Raw genomic sequence first — 14192 nt, 5'->3', positions numbered from 1 at the left:
GCACACTGCCCTTTCATGGACCCTGACATTCCACACTCATGGATGAGGTGAGACCATCTGTCACACAGTAAACCTGAACCGAGATGAGGGGGCAGATCCCAGGAAGCCATCCTACTAGAAATACAAATCAACACTTGACCAAGGAATACCTTAGACTTTGTAAAACCAGTTTACATGAGTGTATGTTAGGAAGTTCCTCACTGCAATTCAAATAAGGGGTGTAATTTAAAAAAAAAAAAAAAAAAGGGAAAACACCCTGGGGGAAATTCTATGAAAATTTACTGAATAAAATGTACCACTTTTTTCATTTCTCCAGCTTCTGATATTCCAATGAATCAGTTTGGATTTTATGAGAAGGTAGCATCAGGGCTGAGGAACTTCCAACCAGTAGCTACTGCAAAATTTCCACATTAGAGTGACGATCAACAGAGCTGGATACGTGGAGCAGGGGAGAGTGTGCCAGGGAGGTTTTGCATTTGGAGGGCAAGCGAGATGTTTTCATTCACGATTAGGTTTGCTGGGAAGGGAAGCTGGAGAGAGTTTGAAGTAGGGGGAAGGGAAGCTGGAGAAAGTTTGAAGTAGGGGGAAGTGTGGGCTAAAGCACCCCTTAGCAATACCTCTGCTTCCTAGACTCTCGTAATTTATTTATTTATTTTTAATAAATTTATTTATTTTATTTATTTATTTTTGGCTGCACTGGGTCTTCGTTGCTGCGCGCGGGCTTTCTCTAGTTGCAGCGAGCGGGGGCTACTCTTCATTGTGGTGCACGGGCTTCTCATTGCGGTGGCTTCTCTCGTTGTGGAGCACGGGCTCTAGGCGTGCAGGCTCAGTAGTTGTGGCTCGCGGGCTCTAGAGCGCAGGATCAGTAGTTGTGGCGCACGGGCTTACTTGCTCCGCGGCATGTGGGATCTTCCCAGACCAGGGCTCAAACCCGTGTCCCCTGCACTGGCAGGCGGATTCTTAACCACTGTGCCACCAGGGAAGCCCTCATAATTTATTTCTGACGTTGCCTGTGACACCACCCTTCTACTCTGTGTGTAAAACAAAAAAGAGTCCAGAGTCACCATGCACGAGATGTGAGTGCGGCGTGTGAGGGAGTGAGTGTAGGAGTGACGTAGAGACAGGCGGAGGCAGGATGACAGATAGGGGGGAACAGATGTGGGAGAGTTCATTCTGTCAGACTGAAGGAGTCCCGCTCTGGATTGACCCTCTTATTTAAAGAGGAAGAAACTGAGGACTCAGGAGATTAAGCGTTTCACTCAAACTAGTCAGTGATAGGCCAGCATCAGGATACAGTTCTTCCAAATCCTAGTCTAGTCCTTTGCTCTAGATCAGCTGTTCTCCAACTATGGGGCCCAGACCATCATCACTGGCATCACTTGGAGGCCCAGAAACTGACTCAGAAACTCTGGGAATGGGACCCAGCAACAAGCCTTCCAGGGGATATTCTGACATTCAAGTTTGAGAACTAGTGTTGGAAGGCAAAAAGCCCCCGACATTTTCCATCTATTATCCTCTTGATATCAAAGGAGAAAGTGAGTGACACAGTTCAGAAAAGCAGAGGGCAATTTAAGCACATCCAGGGGAATGACCATGAAGGGGAAGCGTCGGATTCCACATCCAGCTCCTTCAGAGGGAATGGCTGGAGGAGCTGAGTGCTGAAGAGAAGATCCCAGGGAAACACGGTGACTGCCTGGAACTAGGAGAAAAGCTGTCACACGGAAAAATCCCAAGAATGATCCTGATGGCTGATTAGAGATTACAGTAAAACCGATTTAGAGAACTGCGGAAGAGCTTGCTAATGGCAAGAGGCATCCAAATGTGAACTGGTGACTTAGGAGGAGTGGGCTTCTTATCAGAGCCTGAATATCATCAATGGATAATATTGTAAGAGGAATCTCAGACTATCTTAAACTGAAAAATTTGAGCAATTCAAAAGACAAGATGCCTTAGAGACACGCATCTACTGATGAGACTAGTCAGAATATTGTGGAATGACCAAATGGAAGGCTGCTACATCCCAACAGCACCTTAACATGAGAAAAAAGACGCAGGCTGCACCATAAAGTGTGAAAATACAAAGAAGGACTTGCAGACAGCAAATGCTTGAGCTTGGGCATTTTCCTTCCTGTTTATCTTTTCCTCCCTGTAAAGGATCAAGCATTGTCTGTCTGCCATGGGTTAGAAAGGATCTTGCTGGTAGGATGGGAAATGGACCCATCCATGTCTCTCAGAAGAGGTAGTGCGCAGTTAGGATTTTTTTTTAAAATAAATTTATTTATTTATCTAGTCATTTATTTTTGGCTGTGTTGGGTCTTCGTTGCTGCACGTGGGCTTTCTCTAGTTGCGGCGAGCGGGGGCTACTCTTCGTTGCGGTGCGCGGGCTTCTCTTTGCGGTGGCCTCTCTTGTTGCGGTGCACGAGCTTCTCATTGCGGTGGCTTCTCTTGCTGCTGAGCACGGCTCTAGGCATGCGGGTTTCAGTAGTTGTGGCACGTGGGCTCATTAGTTGTGTCTCGCGGGCTCTAGAGCGCAGGCTCAGTAGTTGTGGCGCACGGGCTTAGTTGCTCCGCGGCATGTGGGATCTTCCCAGACCAGGGCTCGAACCCGTGTCCCCTGCATTGGCAGGCGGATTCTTAACCACTGCACCACCAGGGAAGCCCTGACAGGTTGTTTTTAACCAGTTCTTCAGAACTTCACTTTCAACCCTGAGCTAAGCATTCCAGGCCACATCCTGCGTGCGCTGATGAGGAGCTGAGTGCATTAAAAATGTCTACACAGAGCCTCAAACTAATTTGAAAACCATCCTGACTCTGCTGTATTAAGGTTTGCTTTCTTTTTTCCATCTGCCCCCAGACTAGCCAAGATCAACATTATAAATCGCTAATTCTGAACTGAAGGGCACTGCTAACATTTCAGGAAAAAACAAGGAGGGGAAAAATATATCTACATAGGCTTCTTCCTGAAAAAGTTAAGACACAAAACACATTGGAAGGCAATTGAAACTGCTCCTGCCTCGGGCATAGGAGGGCCCAGCTTGAGCAGAGGGAAAAACAGGGTGGGACCATGTAAGTTGGCTTTGACCTCCCGTCTGTGTCTTCACCATACCTGCTTTCCTCCCAGTCCTTGGGCTTCTTGGTTTCATTGGGTTTGATGCAGCGAATGTAGTGAGGTGTACATTTCATCAGGGTGCTCACAAGGTCATTGGCTTGTTTCTAGAAAGGAAGAATAACATCACTTAGAAACATGGAACTTGCTCTAAAGCAGACCAACTTTCAAAGGAGACCTGTGTGCAAATGTACAGCTAGAAATTCATCCTCATGACAGTTTGTTCATTAGGCTTACTCGGGTCTACTACACTTTCTTAAAGCTCTACTGACTGTTATGGTGATTTGAACACTCATAAGTGGGTTTGAAATTAGATTTTTGAAAACGATGAGGTATTTTTAGTATAGTTAATAAAATAAGACAAAAAAAAACCCCCCCAAAACCCAGTAAATCCTCTCATATAATTCTTTTTAGGAGAAACAGGGAAGCATGCCAATTATTAACAAATTTAGTTAATTTTATATTGATTGACGGCCTTTGCAAATACATTTTTCTCATAAACTCTGAGGGGAAGGGAGGGGCACAAATTTATTTGCAAGGATAAATCATCAAAATCCCCTGTACTCTCTTTTCAGGCAATCTAACCAATGAAGAATCACCTTATTAAAACGATGGAAATTCACAATTAAAAAGTGGGAGATACATAAAAATATCTCAGAATTCATAAACCTTTTATAGGCCATTTCATTCACCTTCTTCCTCAGCATGTCCTTTTTCTAAACCTGCTGACTCAGAGCCCTTTCAGTGTGGCAGGAAACTTACTCTTTCATGAACTAAAATAGTCAATGTAAAATCAGCTCTTACATGTGCATCGGGTACCCACGATGGAACTGGGTTCAAGAAGAAAAAGCCACATAAATAAAGCTGAAATTGCTTATGAGATATTTCAAATCATGAGTACCACAAATGTTGTTTGAAGAAACAGGAGCAGAGCCCACATCAGCATTCCCAGCACCACACAGCTGAGCATAACCTATGGATCCATTAATGGGGCACGCATGCAACCTCTCATTCTAAGCAAATCGGCACAAAGAGAGAAAACCTCTAAAAGAAAATAGAGGAAAGGGATCTCCAAAGCCAGAAAACCATTACAAAGTCAGCAGAAGGGATCTGCCTGCAGTAGTCAACCCTCTCTCAATTAGGACTTTTCTGTTTTCATGGGTTTGGGAAATCTGAAACCCTTGAGAAAAACTCTTGGGTATATTCAAAGCAAAAGTTCTCTGTTTAGATGTGCAGAATATGGCATTCTTTGCAATGCTTGGAATTCAGGGCAAAGCTGCCGAGGTTGTATGATCAAAGCAAAGCTCTATGATAAAATTGTAAATTGACTCTCATCTTCCTTGTTGATGAGAGAGAGATTGTACTTGAGAACAAATTTAATGATCTTTGCAACATGTAAGATGAAGCCTGGGAGGGACTGGTTATAATAAAGCTTTATTTTTTAAGTTCCCAAACTCTTAATATTTATTTTTTAATTTTTAAGTATAACTTGGAAAACTCTTTAGTCCTAAGCATTTAGGAGCATACCTTTTCAACTTAGCGTAAGAAAACACAGGGGCAAGTTCGACTTAAGTTTACATGACACTTGACATAGTTCTTTCTATTGAGCTATTCAATAGCTCAAAATAGTTACGGCTAACAAGTACTGAATTATGCTTCATGGGCTAGACACATGGATTTTCTTATTTATGCCTCACGATTTTAAGAAGTAGCTTCTTACAATTATCATTCCCATTTTTTAGATGAGAAAACGGGGCCTTAAAGAAATAAAGTATTACTCAAGATGATATAATTAGTAAACAGAAGTGAGGCTAGAACCCAAGTCTGTGAGCTACCAAGTTTTTTTCTTAACCACAATGCCATCCTCCTCAAGGAAGATAAGGGATAATTTAGTGTGATAACAAAAGGAATTAACTGCGTGACTTAGGATTAGAGAGAAGCCTTTAGGTTTTGGAATAATCAATTTGAGCAAACAGGAATATATCTCAAAATTATCCTGTATTTAGCTATGGGTCAACTTTAAATGCCCCCTGAAGCGGTTGGGAAGCAGCACGTTGGATTTACTCTGGCTCCAGACAAGAAGAGCCCATGAGTTAGAACAGAAAGCTACCAAAGGCACTTGCCCTACAAGGGCAGAGGCTTGCCTACAGAGGCTTGTCTACTTGCCTACAGGAGCAGGCATTAAAATATGCAGACAGGACAATGAGAAAGGCTTAGGCTGACAGCGCCTCATTCTACCCTCCCCACAGATTGTTAGCAAGCCTGAATTGGGATCCTGGCTCTGCTCTTTGCGAGCTATGTTGCAAATCACTAAATTTCTTCGGGCCTCAGTTTCCCCATCTGTAAACTAAGTAGGTTGAACTAGAAGACCTCTAATTTAATCTGAAGGTTGGAATAGATGTTAAACGTCTACAAGTCCAGTTACCTCATGGTACTTGCATCTCTTATCATATCTGCTCCTTTAGAGGCCCCGTCTCACTTAGATAAAGCTGCAGTCAAGTCTACTTTGCCAGCTCTGAGCTCCATTCCATCAATCTTTGGCTCTAATTTAAAAACCGGTCCCTTTTAGCCACAAGAATGTAGAATTTAGGAAAGCCTCAAAAATCACATGTTATTAAGTAAAGAATACTCTTATTTATAAACAAAGATAGTGGGAGTTCTCACCAAGCAAATATTCTATTAATTAAATCCTACAGAACAGTTTTACATTTTAAGGAATTAGAATACGATAAAATTCCCAACACTAAAACTACCTTGAACATAAATTTAATTTTTCCTCCAAGGAACTCAGGGTCCCTTTAAACGTTTAACCTCAGGGATATCATTAAGATGATACTTAGTTACTATATATAAAATAACCAACAAGGTCCTACTGTATAGCACAGGAAACTATACTCAATATCTTGTAATAACCTATAATGGAAAAGAACTTAAAAAAGAATATATACATATATATGTATAACTGAATCATTTTGTTGTACACCTGAAATACAACATTGTAAATCAACCATACTTCAATAAAAATTACAAAAAAAAAAGATGATACTTAGCATCTGCAAAACATTGTGGACATGAAAGGTGTAAGAGATTGGGCCATGGCTATGCATCTCTAAGAGGTGACTCAAGAGACATAAAACAGGGAGAATCTCATTCCTACATGGAGGCAGAGTGTCAGACAGGCAGAGGTCACACAGTTCACCAAGAGGATACCATTGGTGAGAATATGCATAGTACGGTCTCCCTAGATGAGCTGGCTGACTTCAGGCTGACCTCCCCAGACCACAGCAATCCTGAACATTTTGCGTACACCCGGAAGGTGGCAATTTTGAGCATTCTATTAGACAAGAATATGAAGGAGGGAAAGGGGTCAAGTCTTCCAAGGAGGAGAAAAATGCTCCTAACACCACCCTCCTTTTTAAAGGGAATAAGTTGGACTGAGACTCCAGACCACTTGAAAGTGAGTCACTGCAGCCTTGATGATCTGGGCCCCTTGGATCTGAATGTGACAGTCTTGTGACTAGATTTTCCAGCCTAGAGCTAATCCTTATCCAGGACCTAGAAGTTAAAGCCTGAGTCAGAGCTTCGTGCAGATGTCAACATCTGGGGCCCCGTGAGAACTGCATCTCCTCCCTGCCCTCAACTCTCTGCCCCAATGAACTCAATCCAGACACCGTCCCAGGACTACTGTATGTCTCAAGTTCCCTGAACATGACTGTCCTTAATCCCAGAGGACTCTACCCTCCAGCTCAAAACCCTACCCTCTAGCTTGCGCCTGACTTCCTGCCCAAAACCCGAGGCTCCTCCGGATGGAAGCGTCTCATTGCTGGGATGTTCCCTTTGTTTCACGCAGTGCTTATGCCCTCAGAGGCTGGGGAGACAGGCTTCCATACGTGAAACACTCAGAGAAGAAAACGTCGGTGAACAAAACAGGCAGCAGCAGCAAAACCCTGGTGAACAAAACAGGCATGGTGTTCACGGGGCTGGGGTTATCGGAGGGCACTGTGAGAAGGACATGTAGGATCTGGACACACAGAGCCACACAGGGGGATGGAGAGTCAGCACAAGCACATCAAGTGTCCACTGAGAATTAAGCAGAGATGAAGAAGCATGGCAGAGGGGCTTCCCTGATGGCGCAGTGGTTGAGAATCTGCCTGCCAATGCAGGGGACACGGGTTCGAGCCCTGGTCTGGGAAGATCCCACATGCCGCGGAACAGCCGGGCCCGTGAGCCACAATTGCTGAGCCTGCGCGTCTGGAGCCTGTGCTCCGCAACAAGAGAGGCCGCGATAGTGAGAGGCCTGCGCACCGTGATGAAGAGTGGCCCCCGCTCGCCGCAACTAGAGAAAGCCCTCGCACAGAAATGAAGACCCAACACAGCCAAAAATAAATAAATTAATAAATTAATTAAAAAAACAAAAACAAAAAACTAGCTGTTTATCCTCAAGCAACCACTCTCTTTAAAAAAAAAAAAAAAAAAAAAAAAGAAGCATGGCAGAGAGGGAGGGGACAGATCGAGTACTATGGAACAGGAAAGCGTACACAGTTTGGGCTTATTATGTTTCAGGTAGTGTGTGCCTTAGATGGACGATGGAAATTAATCACCACAGTACCCCCCTGAGATAGGTACTAAAATCTCTAAGGCAAAAGAGGCACTGAGAGTTTAGGTAACTTGCTGGCGATCACACAGTGAGGGATTTGAACACAGGTGACAAACCCCAGAGCCCTACTCTTAATCACTCAATGATTCCATTGATTATAAAGACAGGGTGGTATTTAATTGGTATGATTCTTTAAAAAACTGTATTTAATATACACACTACTATAGATAAAATAGATAATCAACAAGGACCTACTGTATAGCACGGGAACTCTACTCAGTATTCTGTAATAACCTACACGGGAAAAGAAACTGAAAAATAATGGATATATGTATATGTATAACTGAGTCACTTTGCTGTACACCTGAAACTAACACAACATTGTAAATCAACTATCATATAAAATAAAAATTAAAAAATAAATAAATAAATAAAATAAGAAACTGTTTTTAACTGGTATAATTAAATAAGAAAAAGTTTAGTGACTGTTTTTCAAAAAATTACATGATGGAGTGTGTTTGACACAACCTCTAAATTCAGAGAGTAATTAGGGACAACCGATTTCATCGCACAGCGCCCCTGATAATTCAATGCACTCTCCGTAAGAGGCTCTCAAGAAACACTAAGAATTCCTCTGACTTTGAGACACTATGAAGCCAAGATGCCTGTAATTCACAGAAAGGAGGGCCCGCAAGACCCAGTGTGGAAGGTGCATAAATTCCCCATATAGGACCCAGCAGAGGACTTCCCTGGTGGCGCAGTGGTTAAGGATCCGCCTGCCAGTGGAGGGGACACGGGTTCGAGCTCTGGTCCGGGAAGATCCCACATGTCGTGGAGCAACTAAGCCCGTGCGCCACAACTACTGAGCCTGTGCTCTAGAGCCCGCAAGCCACAACTACTGAGCCTGCGTGCCACAACTACTGAAGCCCGCGCGCCTAGAGCCTGTGGTCCGCAACAAGAGAAGCCACCACAATGAGAAGCCCGCGCACCACAACGAAGAGTGGTCCCCCTGCTCGCCACAACTAGAGAAAGCCCACGCACAGCAACAAAGACCCAACACAGCCAAAAGTAAACAAATAAATTAATTAAAAAAAAAAAAAGAGCCAGTAGAATTTCAGGTATGTAAAGTTCCATAATTGGCAAGTTTTGGGGTCTGGTCTGGAAAAGCATCATCAAAATCCAAAATGTGGCTCTTGATCATAAAATTTCTCTGACAGTTTAATGTGAATTCTCCTAGATTCAGTATAAAGCCACTTCCTCTTAGAAAGTAACTGATTATCATCTGCTGACTATTAAGCTATGAGGTACTTCATATCCATTTGGGGTTTCAGTACAGTCAAGTCAAATTCACCTGCATCCTGTAACCCTTTCTCAAGCAGCAACGTTACTTCTGGCCATCTTCTGTAACCAATCTGTTACGTCTCCCTGACTGCATCCTGGCCCAGGGGTATAGTTCCTGACTCCTAGAAAACCCTACCTCTTAATAGGGATCCATAAATTTCCCAAAATAGAACAAACCTTTATTTTGCTTCCAGCAGTAGTTGGGCGCCCTTTCTTGTCAGCCTGCAGATTTTCCGGAAATAAAGACTTTATAAAAGGTCTGGAAAAGGAGAAAGAGAATGGGTTAGCAATCAGTAAGTACCTTGGGGGCTGGAAAGCCTGCTTCCATAGAGAATGGAGAGAGTTGTCCAGAAGCACAGGACCTTGGATACAGAACGGCCATCTGACTCAAGCCATCAAGTTGTGACCCGGGAGAAAAAAAGCAATGGACACAAGAAACATAAGAGAGAGAATTCTAAGACAGAAGCATCTTGGAGTCTAGGCCTGAAAAATAAAATTTTAAACTCTGCCTTTCAAATTTCCCCACCCACTAGAACTGAGATACACCTTGGCAACAGGACATAACAGAGGAGGGTCAGTGTGGGTTTTCTGAGTTAAATAAGATAGACCAGAGCGCAGGGGTTTGTATGAATTGTCCAGATCCAATGCAGATTCTGCTTTGCTCTAAAGCAGGGTTTCTCAGTCTTGGTGCTACTGATATTTGGGATTGGATAATTCTGTGCTGGGGCCTGGGGCTGCTTTACACATTACAGGATGTTTCACAGCATCAGTGGCCTTTGCCCACAAGATGCCAATAGGGCACTCTATCAACCCTCCCTTCCCTCAAGCAAAAAACCTAGACAAAACGTGTTTTGAGTATGAGCAATTTTAAGTGCAGCTAATCCACTAATGCTTTGCCTGCTGAATATACAACTTCATTAGTAGTTGTAACTGAGCTACATCTGTTGACAGGTCTGTCCCAAAAGGCACAGGGCAGGGACAATGTCTTAGTCACCTTAGTGTCCCTGGTGTCTGGAACAGAGCCTAGTACACAGTAGGTGCTCAATAAATATTTGCTGATTGAATGAATGAATGAATGATGTGATCCATGTAAATCAGTAATCTGCCACTCAAAGGAAATTCCCCCTAAGTGACTTATTGGGCATCACAGATTTTCTAGGAAGTCTCCACAGCAATCTACTTTCATAACCTCACCAGACACAATTATAGATTTTTACAGCACATGCGTTTACCAAACAATAGACCATGTCTACATGACAGGAGTTTTACATGGAAACATCAATAGCTCTTGAATTTTGCAGTAATTTTAATAATTAAAAAGAAAAAAAATCTCTGGAAGCATGCCTGCACCTGACTGTCATAATCCCCACAAGCCAGGACTTGTGGCTTACCTAACCTTTTAAGAGCAAATAGATTTTATGTTTTGAGAGAAGAATCTCCGAAGTGAGGGGTGTGAGTGCCACGGAAGTGCAGGCCTGGGGAGATGAGGGCCAGGGAGGAGTGGAGGCTGGAGGGAGGGGAAGAGGGTTAAACGGAGCAGAACTTCGAACCACAGACCAAAAAGGAAACTCGGTTTTGCTTTCACTGAAGTCAGGCCTTTTCTAGAAAATTATCAGGATTGCAGCTGTTGATCAAATAAGTTAACCTTGATATTATGATAGTTGAAGTAACAGAGACTAAAATGGCAACTATTACTTGGAGACAGCTCTAAAACTTGTAAAATCTGGAAGACTGTGCAATATTGTACTTGCCAGGCATGGACAGGCCTGATCAGGTAAATGACATCTCACATCATTACCCAGGACCATGGGGACCTTTGCACGGAAGAGGGAAGGAAAGGACATGGCACAGCTGGCCCTGAGAGCTCCAGCAGCTTGCAAGGCAGATGCCCCCACTGCTCTACGCCTTTAGCTTAGTCAGGGTCTTGGGAGTTAAAATGGATCTCTGCGGGCCCCTCCCTGAGTTCTTGAGCCATTTCCCGAGGGCTTCACCAATTCAGGTTAACTTCGGTGTAGCTAAGCTATTAGCATTTTCAAAAACAGAAGGAGAATTCTTGGGATAATATTCCGAGGGCAAAGTGTCACAGAGCCAGACTGTCTCACTCTTAGACAGTCAGGCACAGCCATCCCAACCCAACTCCAGGATGGGCACTTCTCCCTGATCATACCATTGAAAATGATGAAACTGGGGGCCCTGAAGGGCATGCAGATAGCACTTAGCATGCGGGGTGGGAAGTCTCAGGGGTACAAGGGAGAGACTAAGATTGGGGGGAAAAAAGCTATTTTGAGAAGCTGAATTGTCTAATGATAACCCAGACCCAACAGCACGAGGAAACATAACGCTGACCATTCAAATGTCACAAGTTTGTCCTAATATTGAAAATCTGATCAAACCTACATCCTGTGTCGGATAAGGCAAACACACTTACAGCTCACTGCTCTGCATAAGCTCAATCAGATCCATAAACAGCACATCACGGTTCCTCTCACAAAAGCCATCCATGTCATAGGATACCTGGCCAAGAATGGAAAGATATCGAATTTTATCCTTTAAGTATTTCACTGAACGAAACATCCAAGCTGGCATGGCTATCCTCCAGAGAGTGTGTATATTTCCAGATACAACAACTGGGCTTTCATCCCAATCTGTCACATTAAGGCTGTGCATGTTTTAACTTGTTAGATGACTTTAGCTGGCGATGGCCTGGAGATGCTGATGAATGGTCTCTGGCCGCTTACACGATCCAAATGATACATGACCAGGACCCCAGCTCTCGTGATTACATAGCCCTTCTTCGATGGATCTATAGGGGTATGTAAATAATACACTTAATTCTTTCCCTAAATTTTAGGTAAGATGGAGTAAAATAAATCTCTCTATGCTCACTAACCCACTGCAGTGGGCCATATCATCTGAGGCTTTTCGATTTCTCCTACAAATGGTGTCAGAGTTAGATCAATTTAGCTGAAGTCTCATGCTCAAGGACCCTCCTTGGTTAATAAGAGATTTATTGGGATGAAGGGTGAGACCAATGAATTTCCACAGTACTAGGAAGTCCCCAAATATCATGACATCAATTTACTTATCTGTGTATCACCAGCACCCACACAAAGCTTGGTATCCAGGAGCACCCAGTAATCATGCATTTTATGAGAACAAACCCCAAAGTGAGCCTCTGGTCCTTATGTATACTCCCAGGGAGGATGGGCAAGTAAAAAATGCAAGCTTGTGATTGCATAAGAGGCGAGAAAAAAACCTCATTCCTTCAGCAGTTAATATATAGGTTGATTCATGCTTATATTAAGGGTGATTCATGCTAAAAAATACACAGTGGTGTATACACACTATCTTTTGTTTGTCTCTCCAAATATTTCATGGGTCCCATGTTGTTGAATGAATGAATGAATGATGGGTGAATAAAACACAGTGAGGCACATAAAACTATACGGAGATTGCTTTCAGTTGCCTCGTGAGAAAATAGATTACAGACCCAAAGGCTTAATACAGGTAGACATTGAAAAGGATAACTTCCCCCTTCCTGTTGAACCCCTGCTCCCTGGCCATACCTTCCCAGCATAATGGTGAATAATGAAGCCTTGGTTCCAGCTGTTGAAGTGCTCATGGTTCCCAATCTGCATCTGAAGTTTCTGGAGCAGCGTCTGATCCGCTCCCTCACCCACCGCGTGCATCGTGGCACATACATCATCCAGGATGCTCATGATCCCAGGGGGGTTCTGATGGGACCAAGAGAGCAAAGTCCCAATTCAGTGACTGTTCTAAAATATGTAATGTTTATCAGGTCTTTCCTTAAGCAAGGAAACCGCTCCCTAGACTTAAGATACCATCTTGAAAGTCAATCTTTCCCCTTGAGGGAGAATGCTATTAATAATCCCAAATGGGAGTCACCACTTAGATCTAACGATGGGGGAAAGTCCATTTTCAAAAAAAGAGAAAAGTTTATCTCCCCGAAGTTCTATTCAAAGCCATAAACAGAAAGATCATTATCTGCTCACTCCTATTTGTACTAGGTTGACTTTTAAAACCCTAAAGAAAAAAACATTTTCCTTGGACCCTAATTCATTTCTTAATGTTCGCTTTCAGCCTGTTACCCACATAGACATGGTTAATACAGTTACATACTGGACACATTCTATCATGTATTACTTTTTCTGCATAGCACTAGTTTATAAATAATCCTGCTGTTTTACACAGTCTTTATACTTATTATTTTGATGGCTATATTTCCCTACTCTTATATGCTATAGCTTATTTAAGGACTGAGTTCTCTATGGATGTTTTCACTCTTTCCAGTTGGGACTTTTATAAAAAAACAGAACAAAACAGTACGGTACAGATATCTCTCTATATCCTTTTATTTTCTTTTGAATAATTTCTAGGGTTAAAGTCCTAGAAGTTGTATAAATGGTCTAGGAGGCAGGGCCAAGTTTCTATCTCTTCATATGCTATGCCATCAACATAAGTCATAATTGTCTTCTCTTAAGATTCAGTAACAACCTCCATTCGTAAATTGGCAATGTACTCATACACATGTGTATATTAACTACAAGAGTAAAACTCAATTTTCACACATATACCTATAAGCAAAATAAATGTAATCGCTAAAACTCTCTGCAAATCAGAGCTGTCACTTTCCTTCTTCTAATACAATGACAGAAAGAACAAAAACTCACTTAGTGTAAACCTGTGAGCAGTGAAGAGACACACCAGACCAATACTTACAACTTTGTTCTCGATGAGGTCACACACGACTTTGTTATTAAAGTAATCGATGGGTGTCCATCTGATGCCTTCTTGAACATATTCTTCCTGTAGAACAGAAAGTGGGAATTCACATTATTACCCAGTGGAGACCAGCTGGAGCTCTGCACAGATGGATACCACAGGCACAGGAATCATCAGGAAAGAAAAACCTGAATGCCCTTCAATAAAAACTTGCAATCTTAATTTTTTCTAAGAGGAAGAGGAAAGGAGCATTTCATTGCTTGGTAATTTTTATGTTTGGTTGGGACCATATCACATTGATCCCATACAATTGATTTTGACATACAACAATGGCACTTTAAAATGGCTTAACCTATAGGTCCAGTTATAAAACAATCTTTTTGAACTTAACATAGAACAGAAGTA

At 42.7% G+C, this 14192-nt stretch overlaps 1 protein-coding gene across 1 annotated transcript in view; it reads right to left on the bottom strand.

The window, feature by feature from the left end:
- The window catches only part of MYO1E (myosin IE), a 201092-nt gene that overhangs the window by 43866 nt on the left and 143034 nt on the right, over positions 1 to 14192 (bottom strand). The window contains exons 13-17 of the mRNA XM_059913157.1: positions 13785 to 13871; positions 12611 to 12778; positions 11473 to 11558; positions 9222 to 9303; positions 3107 to 3213 (exon numbers count right to left, since the gene is read on the bottom strand). Coding sequence (XP_059769140.1) covers positions 3107 to 3213; positions 9222 to 9303; positions 11473 to 11558; positions 12611 to 12778; positions 13785 to 13871 — 530 coding nt within the window. The remainder of the gene's footprint in view (positions 1 to 3106; positions 3214 to 9221; positions 9304 to 11472; positions 11559 to 12610; positions 12779 to 13784; positions 13872 to 14192) is intronic.

Source organism: Balaenoptera ricei, chromosome 2 (assembly GCF_028023285.1).
Source record: "Balaenoptera ricei isolate mBalRic1 chromosome 2, mBalRic1.hap2, whole genome shotgun sequence".
Lineage (NCBI taxonomy): Eukaryota > Metazoa > Chordata > Mammalia > Artiodactyla > Balaenopteridae > Balaenoptera > Balaenoptera ricei.
The sequence above is the reverse complement of the archived record's forward strand: the minus strand, read 5'-3'. Positions and strand labels throughout refer to the sequence as shown.